This window comes from Tachysurus fulvidraco, chromosome 13, assembly GCF_022655615.1.
Source record: "Tachysurus fulvidraco isolate hzauxx_2018 chromosome 13, HZAU_PFXX_2.0, whole genome shotgun sequence".
Taxonomy (NCBI): domain Eukaryota; kingdom Metazoa; phylum Chordata; class Actinopteri; order Siluriformes; family Bagridae; genus Tachysurus; species Tachysurus fulvidraco.
This window is the reverse complement of record NC_062530.1, coordinates 10,900,740-10,910,557: the sequence shown is the minus strand read 5'-3', so window position 1 is coordinate 10,910,557 and position 9,818 is coordinate 10,900,740. Positions and strand designations below refer to the sequence as shown.

General features: G+C 36.8%; 1 protein-coding gene across 1 annotated transcript; it reads right to left on the bottom strand.

Moving 5' to 3' along the window:
• Positions 1–2,103: 2,103 nt before the first annotated feature.
• Positions 2,104–8,397, bottom strand: si:ch211-132b12.7 (uncharacterized protein LOC564531 homolog). Its single transcript, XM_027132598.2, has 5 exons — positions 7,362–8,397; positions 6,988–7,130; positions 5,727–5,906; positions 3,542–3,711; positions 2,104–3,401 (listed from the first exon to the last, which is right to left on the bottom strand). Exons 3-5 carry the CDS (start codon positions 5,896–5,898, stop codon positions 2,250–2,252), a joined length of 1,494 nt encoding a protein of 497 aa, XP_026988399.2. The 5' UTR covers positions 5,899–5,906; positions 6,988–7,130; positions 7,362–8,397; the 3' UTR covers positions 2,104–2,249.
• Between the last annotated feature and the right edge of the window lie 1,421 nt (positions 8,398–9,818).

The window sequence follows — 9,818 nt, the reverse complement described above, 5'->3', positions numbered from 1 at the left end:
TTCGCTTTAAGCTCCAGGATGTAGAACATTATAGCAGGTTCTAGTGTTTCTCCATATGACTCCAAGTGACTATATTATCTATAGTGTAGTTATAAGATGATTGTCATCACTCGCTTGATCAGTAAAGTTGAGAATATTAGCTGGGAATAGTAGCATGACAAATGTTTTCTATATTTAATTAAAATATCTGTATTAAATTCTGCTTAACCACCACTAAAATAGACACAAGTCTAAAATGGTCTAAAATAGTGACAAGTACTGCTCTCAGAGGGTGTTGTGGATCCACCAAGAACTGCTTTTTCTATTTTTCTAACAATCAAGTAGACTTTTGTGTCTGTCTGATATTTTAGTACAAAAAAAGAAAGAAGGTACTTCATATAATGTAGAACAGTTATACATCACAGACATTTATAATTATACATATATATTTATTTACATGACTCATGACTGAAGAAATGAAAAGTTTAGAAATAAAAATCATTATTTAACATTTAGATACACAGCCAGTTATTACTCCTTATTAACATTAATTATTAGATCATTATCGGTTTATAGCAAGAACAAGACATAAAACAAAAGTAAAATAGACAGCATAGAAAATATCAAACTTAGATCTATTGCAAAACCTTTAGAAGAGTTTAAATTTTTATTGTCAATCTAACGTCCATGTATGAAGAGACTTTTACCCCAATACTTACAGGATGTCATGTAGCACCAACAGGCATAAAACCTATTTGTAGTCACATGTAATAGTGATGGTAGACCACAGTGCAATGACTAAATTACTATGAATGCCAAAAGCACAAACTATACAGTATTTCTAAGTGAAAGTGACGTGACATACGGCTAAGTATGGTGACCCATACTCAGAATTCGTTCTCTGCATTTGACCCATCCAAAGTGCACACACACACCGTGAACACACGCCCGGGGAGCAGTTGGGGGCAGTTGCTCAAGGGCACCTCAGTCGTGGCCGGCCCGAGACTCGAACCCACAATTTACGAACAATAATTTATGCTCACTGACCAATGGATTAAGAATATATTAAGAATCCCCAAACATGTCACTAGATAAATATATTCTATTATATATATATATATATATATATATATATATATATATATATATATATATATATATATTCTATTATATATATATATATATATATATATAAAATATAATACAATTAATATAATAAAATATAATAATAAATATATACAGAATGATGTCCAAAAACACCCACCATGCAGTACCTTTGTAAGTAGAAAAACACTGATAATAAGAGATAATGGCAAACTGGTTTAAACTGACAAGGAAGTCTCCAGTAACTAAAATATACATGGTTGAGAAGATGTAGAAAGGACTCAGAATGGACAGTTTCACACTGTTTAAAAAGGGATTCCTAATTATTTGATTTGTGATTGTATCTGAAACAATCACTAAACAATAACTAAATAATACAGTAACAATACAAAGCAAGTCCTTATTTATTTCTTTTCTGTCTGCCATGTGCCTGTAATAATGCAACTTGTTTGTGGCTGATCATAATGTGTAGACCTGACACATTTAGCAAAATGCTAAAAAGCAGTCACTCACCAACAAAATATTAGCTGCTAGCTACATAGTTACAGACCTGTTGAAAGTGTTCAGATTTTAGTGAGTCAGTCTTAAAAATGATCCACTTTCAGAACCACCTGTAACAAAAATATGTTAAACTGTATCAGATAATAGCTGTGTTTTTAACTTTTACAAGAAAATAATGAAAACGGTATGTTTGTGAATACCCTGAGATACCATAAATTGTTAAAACACAAAAACGAGCCTTATCCTGAAGTGGTTCAGTTGATAAATGAATCCATGACTGAAACGTGCCATCTAAAGTATTTCTCCACAGTGAAAGCCAGTACTCACTGACTTGAAGGATGTGGATGTCAATGGATGTCCTATGAAGACCTACTTATTCAGGAAACACTTCAACTAGCACTTCTTTCCTTATCTTTTGCATCTTTTGCATTAAAAAAAAAACTACAACCTTTGACACTTTTTCATTGTAACTTTGAACAAAAGTTTTAAACTCATGGTATCTTAAGTATGTAACCCAGTGAACCAGCATTAATGTATTCAATGTTAGAGATTTAAGCACTTATGTACATCGCTCTGGATAAGGGCGTCTGCCAAATGCTGTAAATGTAAATGGATGTATATTTGTGTGTTTTTGAATTACTGTATTTATTTCAGTCAATCTTCAATTACTCTGTATAAGTTTCTACAGCAGTTACCCCACGATTTGAGCTGTCTGGAGGTACATGAAGCTGTTTGTGAAGCTGGTGCTTCCCATGGGCCATCGACCAGTCAGTGCCAAATGTTGAGTCCTGCTGATTTGCTGATATAAAATCCCTGACTGGCTCAGTGGTGAGAAAGGGGGAGGGAGGTGCAACTCCTTCCTGTCCATTAAACTCATGTCTATAGGTGATCATGGCATTGATTCTGGAATTGCTGTCAGCCTCAAACGCTCCGTTATCACTGGCCATAAAAAGCAAGCTCCTGAGATTTGGATAGCAACCTGACTCAACCATGATTCGGTGTATTTTCTCTAAAGCGGGCATGTTGGAACCTGCGTGGATAGCCTGGCACAGCAGATGTGCATGCTGACTAAGCTGAGCAATGTTTTGCTCTGTGGTAGCACTCTGGCGGAGCAGCTCCTGTGTTCTTAGTGTAATGTCCAGCAACCCTGACTGGCTCAATATCTCCACTGTGTTGAGGAAGCGGCGGTGCCGGGTCAAGCCAATGGTAGAGTCTGGGACCAAGCCTCCTGAAAGGTTCATTTTACTGGTGGGGAGCAAAAGTGCGGCAGGTTCAGAACAAGAAGGTGAAAAGGATGACGAGGAAGTCTTTGAACAGGAAACAGAGGACCAGCTCATGGAGGCTGGTGTTTCCGTGATTTTTAGTTCTGGAGGTGGGAAGCATGAACTCGTCTGTTCTAAATCACTGCTTGAAGGTAAGAAAGAATGAGAGTCAGTTTGGATGTGGCTCTCAGGCTGCTCATTTGGATGCTTCTCAGACACTTGTGTAGATACAGATACTTCCTCTTTACTATCCTCAGTGCACACTCTCTTACTCAGGCTGTGCTCCTCTGAACTGCCCTCCCTGCTGGCTAGGGGTTTCTCTGTTTTCTTTTTGTTCAGATTGGGAGCAATTTTGGGATATGAGTTGAGGATGGGGAGGTGTGAATTTTTGCTCTTTTTGTTCTTACTCTCAGCTCTTCGTATTTGTGGTGTAAGAACATGGATTGGAGAGACAGTGATACTAGGCTGCTGCAGCAAAAGAAGATTACTTTGAGCATTAGTGTTCTTCGATCCCCACAAAGACTGGAGAACCTGATCCTGTCCTGATTGTCCCGACTTCAGACAAATAAACACAGAAAACAGAGAACATTATAACTCACAGAATTATTTCTCATGAGTTTAGTTTAGCTTTATGATAAGTGAAAACCTATCACTAACACTTTCCTGTCTAGATTGATCCTTTCCATTGACCTCACCTGTTTTAAAACTACATTTTTTATGATAAACATTGGAGTGAACTCTGCTTGTCCTGATACCAGGATGTGCTTCCGCTGATCTCCTGTACTCTGAGGTTTACAGCCCTTCAGCTCAGTCACAGTATTGTGTTGATCATCTACATCTGTTTGCTGGTAGTCAGATCCAGCATCTGTAGAGAAAATAATGACACAAGTATTATGTCAAAATGCTTTTAGTCACCCAACTCATTCTGAAATGGTCAATGTTGTGGGTTGAGACATGCTTGTGGTGAACAATATTTTTTCATTTAAAGTTCTTCTTTAGTTCTTCTGAATGATAGGAAATTCATGAACTCATTTATGTAATGTCTGGAGTCTCACTGCATTTGATTTTCAAGGAGTAGCTCTTGTTACAAAACCAAAAATTTTAATGCAATTGCAGATAGTCATTAATAATAAAACATATTAAAACAAACAAAAGACAGAAAAAGAACCCAAAATTAATAACTTAAAAGGACTAGACTATATTGGGCCACCTTCACCTATAACCCTGTTGAGACTGTTAGTGAAAAAACTACTTTATAGTACACCAGTGGTTTCTTTCTTTTTTAGGATGTTTCAAATTGTACTGGCTATGCTCAATGCTTCTGCAATGGCTCATTCATTTTTCCAGCTTTCTCTTTTCTCAGTTTCAAAATGGCTGGCTTTTCTCCAATAGACCGCTTTATGGTCTTTATGCTGGTTATTTTTAACAACAAATGCAGTGTTCTCAAGTTTAAACACTCAAACTATCAAAGCACACCCGGGCAACAAGAAGCCCCTCTCAGTTACAGGTTCCAATATTTCTGAAAAATGGGTGGGTTCAAACAAAAGGTGCCATGTTCCAAATTGTTTAATACATCTGGATTTAAATATCTAGAAATGAAATCTGAAGTTCTTATCTATCATCTCATATTCATTTTTTGATCTCTAACACAAATTCAGTGCATAGCAAAAATCTCCTTGATGGATTTTTTTGCTCTGACAGCAACAACATAATAGAAGCAATGAACTAAAGAAATAAATATACAGTAGTAATAAAAGTTGAATAAAAACTGCTGCTTGAAAAGTGCACATACATATTCAAGAGTAGAGTACAGGCAATTTAAAAAGGATGATAGATGATAGCATGTAGATCCCATTAATTCAAGACCCATATATGCTCCAGGAAAATTTCAGATGTATATACATAAGGGTCAAGAGTTAATAAGAATTAAAGCACAGGAAATTTTCAGGATCTTGACTCGATTGGACTATATTGGGACATTTATAATTTGAATTAAAACAAAATTTTTAACATTGTCCAGTTAGAAGTTGACTCTCTGCCCCTCTGAAGTCTCTCACAGAAAGGAACAGGCTTTCTTCTAGGATTGCCAGGAGAGGATGACTGTATTTGTCACCAACCATCTTTGTTTAAATCCCTGAACAGTTTCTCAGTTCCTACTGATCAAAAGCATTTGCACAACATGGTACTACCACCACTAAGTTTTGCTGTAGGAATTGTATTGTTAGTCTAACAGAAACAGTTGGGTTTCCACCAAATGTAGTGCTTTGTACTGAGGTTAACATCAGCCCAAGGAACCTTTTCCCACATGTTTACAGAGTCTCCAAATATAATTGCAAGTGGGTTTTTCCCCTAATTCTAACATTTTTCTCACTACATTACCATAAAGGCCAGATTTGTGTCTGTAGTATAGCTGTCATTTAAACAGCTTCTCTTAACTAATGTGTTACTCCGGAAACCTCAGAGTTACTCATAGCCTATTGGTTGGTTACCAATAACCAACCCAGCTACTGCATTTAAAATGTTCTCCATCATCTAGGTTTGTGATACATTCATAACAATTTCCTGATTGATTTTTTCCGAATTTTTTTTTGGTCTTAGGCACAGTTTAACAATAATTTAACCACTGAGTGCCCACTACTTGTGTTCCTGTCAAGTCTATCTATACAAATCTATCCTTAATTCCAGTGAATAGTCATTTTAAATACATTTAATATTTTAGATCATAGCCTGTTTCTCATTGAATTTAATTTCGTTTCTCATTTGAACTAGTGACTGTAGACATCATCTGTAGGCCCTGCATGGTTTTCCTTTGTGAAGCGCGAGCCCTCTCCACACTAGTATGATTTTTTCAAAAATATTTGTATATCAAGTGTGTCTTACCTGAGTAACCTGAATCTTTCTCAGAACTGCAGCGGGAGTTTCTTCCATTCATCATCTGCTGTGTGTGAACTTTTTTTCTGGACATCAGAGAAGAAATGTTGCTTTTATCCTTAGCATTTTTACTGCCTGGGAGGGCAGCACACCTCCCCACACAACTCATGTCCTGGGGCATTGTGGGTACTGAAAACAGAAAGGATAAGGTTTGTAATCGAAGCAGATTTTGAATTTTGCTATCAAATTTACCTCAAAACAGGTTATTAATAGACACATTCACAATAACAAGAGTAATTTAATAATAAAACACTAAATAATTATATAATAATAGCACAATATGATCATCAGGTGAGTCGTCCTAAAATCTATGAGTAAGTGACAGACACTCCTGAATGGCACAAAAGTAACTCATTTGCCCTATTGCCTCGAGATTGCGAGTCTTAATAATCCTAGAGCAAATAGGTGAAGTGGTGAGATGAGGTAATTAAATAGAGCACAGAGCAGGAACCTTCAGCCAAACTAAGCGACTCTGCCCTTCTCCACCTCTCTTCTACAACTACCAATCACATGATTATTTAAAAGTCATGCGTAATACAAAGCATGCAAGTAATCCATTTAATTGCTCCAGGATAACATTAGTCATCTAATGTACTGTCCAGCCACTTGAGTGACATAACTTTGTTTAAGGCACAAAGAGAAGTGCCAAGACCATTATCCAGGGTTGCCATGTTTTATTTCCAAAAACCACACTAAAGATCTGAAACTAGCCCAAGACATCTGGCCATTGGAAAAAGAAGACTTTTTTCCTCAGCCATTGAATAGGAAACTGAAGGACAAATGGTTTCCAATGTATGGACATTATACATGCCACAAGATTCCCACCATAACCTTCTCTTTCATTCTCCAAATCATTTCATTATTGTTACAAAAGGAATGGTTCGGTGCATCACAGACATATTGTGTGCACTTACATTTTGCCTTTGTTATTAGATTTAATTAGCTGGAAAACAAGATGCTGGAAGATGTAGAGTATTTTTTAAACAGTTTGATAAATATCTCAGTTTGGTGTCAATATGTCAATAAACAACACGGAACTGATTATTATGTATAATATTATCTACTTTGATAGATTTTATTGCATAACGATGAACTTAAACCATGTTCCATTTGCCTTGCCAGTAATCTAGGAAGCATCAGTGCATCGTTCAAGCACCGAAACATTACTAATGTAAGATTGGGGTTCCATCGGAGTTATATATAAACTTACTTATTCCTGAAGATAATCAGTCGCTTATCACTTATTCACTTCATTCTGCAGGTTTGTATTAGCCCATGCATCATCATCATCGTTCAAGCTGGCTGCACAATGACTGAATCCACTTCTCTGCTTATGTAATACTACAGCTTGGCCTGAAAGGGACAGATTCACACACTGACATATACACATGCCCTGTTCCAAAAAAATGTATATAGAATTAATCAACTAGAGACACAAAACACCAGGACCTGCAACACCTATTTAAATAAATAAATAAATAAATAAATAAATAAATAAATAAATAAAAATCGAATATTACAAATGACATAATTATTATTAAATATTAATAATATATATAATAATAATTCAGGGTCCCCAGTTACCTTGCGCTCGCGCTGTTCTTGTGTCTTGTGCTTTGCGCGGTGTTTCATCCTGGTTTGTTGCGCGCGCGCCTGTTCGGAACTTACATTCCCGTTAACGCAGCCGTTCGTTTCAGCTGAATGTTCGACAGCTCTGTTGCTGAGTGACATCCTGAGCGGCCAATAACCATGCAGCAATCTCCGACGTGGGATATTGCTGCGTCACAGGGCACGTGGAGTGGAGGAAAGGGACAGGCGCGAGACAGCTGACAGCTCCCAGAAGAATTAATGATATCTAGCACACAGTTACAGACAACCGAGTGTGTGTGTGTGTGTGTGTGTGCTCATTAATCAGTATCACGTGTTTGAGTGTGTGATGACGCACGTTGGCTAGTGTTATTTAGTGCAAGCTTAATTACTGTGCTGGTATCAGATAATCAAGACGATAATCTTCTGTATCATCTAGAGACATAGCAGGGAGCATCGTTGCATAGACATTTTCCCCGTGCTACTCTCAGTGGCTTCTGCCAATGAGAAACGATTGTGCGTGTATACACGTGAATACGAAGGCTGGGGGCGTGGCTACCTCAAACGCACGTGTTGGGAGCCGTGTGGAGTGGGCTCGCGCTTCACAAGGGAAAACCATGCATGGTCTACCAATGATGTCTACAGTCACTCTGTTTATTTCACATTCATTTCAAAGTTTTAACAATACCGTGCTGATTGCCCGATGATGAATATTTTCAGAAATAGAAACACTTTAGTAATCCCTGTTTGTGTGTGTGTGTGTGTGTGTGTGTGTGTGTGTGTGTGTCTATATGAAAAGAGAGGAGAATAAGACTTAAGATAATATATACAAAAATATAAATAAAACGAAGGTAAAGGCATGTTGTTGCAAAATAAGGGAAGTTATTTATTTATTAATAAGGGATTTATTTATTTATTTATTTGTAAAGTAGTTCTTTTTATTGCTCTTTTATGTGCAATACTGTCATAATACTATGAGCTTTAATTTAATTATGATTTTATTCTGAAGTATTCCAACTTTAAATCTTGCAAATTTATTTTCAAAATATTGTAATGTATTCAAAAATATTACTTTTATTCTGACCCCTGTAAAACAAGCCAGATTGGTGAATAACAGATAAAAATAACAAAGTTTATATAATATATAAATATAATTATTAAATTTTAATTTTAAAATTAAAATTTATATATTACTGTATTAGGTGATGGTGTTATTACATCGTATATCACCATCACTAATACAGTTTTCCAGGTTTTTATTATTTCCTAAAATCTGTGACTAAATCATAATTTCTTGATTATTTTTTTTTTGTTGTTGAAAAGAAATGCAGGATGATCGATTCCAGTACATGTTTAATCTGTGTCTGTTTTAGTTGATAATGAGCTGGGCATAATTTATTAATCCAGGTAATCTTTTCATACTAATGAAAATAGTATGTTATGAGAATATAAATTATAGAGCATATGGACTGTATGCAAGTCTCATGCTTCTAAATATAAACACCTTCTGATTCAACCATGCCATGGTTATTTTTTATAATTATCTTTCTTCAGTTTGTGCAGTAGGTGCATCCGCACTACATATTGTTGGAACATTATATCTTCTAATTTCGGCTTTTCCTGTTAGGAGACGTGACAGCGAATCATCGGTTATCACCCAACTCTATCCTTCTCATCCTCCACTCTCGCACCAGTTACCCTTATGTCCTCTTGCAACACATCCATACATCTCTTTTGCCCTCCTCTTAACCTCTTACCTGGCAGCTCCATCTCCAACATCCTTCTACCAAAATAACCATCTCCCTCCTCTGTACGTGTCCAAACCATCTCAATCTAGCCTCTATGACCTTGTGCACAAAACAGCCAACCTGAGCGGGTTCTCTAATGTGCCTGAGAGCATAGTTGGTCTTTCCCTTGGTTTTTACTGACACTGTCACACAACACTTCTGACACTTTTCTCCACCATCTCCAACCGCCTGTACTCACCTCTTCACCACACTCCTCATCCCTGTGGTTGACCCCAAATACTAAACCTCCTGCACCTTCTTGACCTTTTTACTTTTTTTTTAAAAAAAAAAGAGAGATAGATGCTCATTAAATGAAACATTGTAGTCCTGAGCAGGTTAGTGATATAAACAGAATAGCACACTCCATACCATGCAGTTATATGCAAATTTATCCAAACTTGTGTGCTAATTGTTCATGTAGTATTCCCTATATACTCAACATAAACTCTCTGTTCAAAAGAAAAACATTTCATACAGGTTTTTGACATTTTCAGCATGCTGAAAATAAGAAAAGGTCAGTGTCACCTGTTCTTCCTCAGGAGACTTGGGTCCTTTTATGTCTGCAGAACCATGCTCCAGAAGTTCTCCCACTCAGTGGTAGCCAGCATCATCATCTTCCCTGTGGTGTGTTGGGATTTCAGAGTGAAGACAGCCAATGCCAACAGAC

Coding starts and splice junctions, on each gene's coding strand:
- si:ch211-132b12.7 (XM_027132598.2), bottom strand. CDS start 5,898: ATGCCCCAGGACATGAGTTGTGTGGGGAGGTGTGCTGCCCTCCCAGGC. Junction 3,712..5,726: donor GAAAGATTCAGGTTACTCAG/GTAAGACACACT, acceptor TTTTCTCTACAG/ATGCTGGATCTGACTACCAG. Junction 3,402..3,541: donor AAAATGTAGTTTTAAAACAG/GTGAGGTCAATG, acceptor ATTTGTCTGAAG/TCGGGACAATCAGGACAGGA.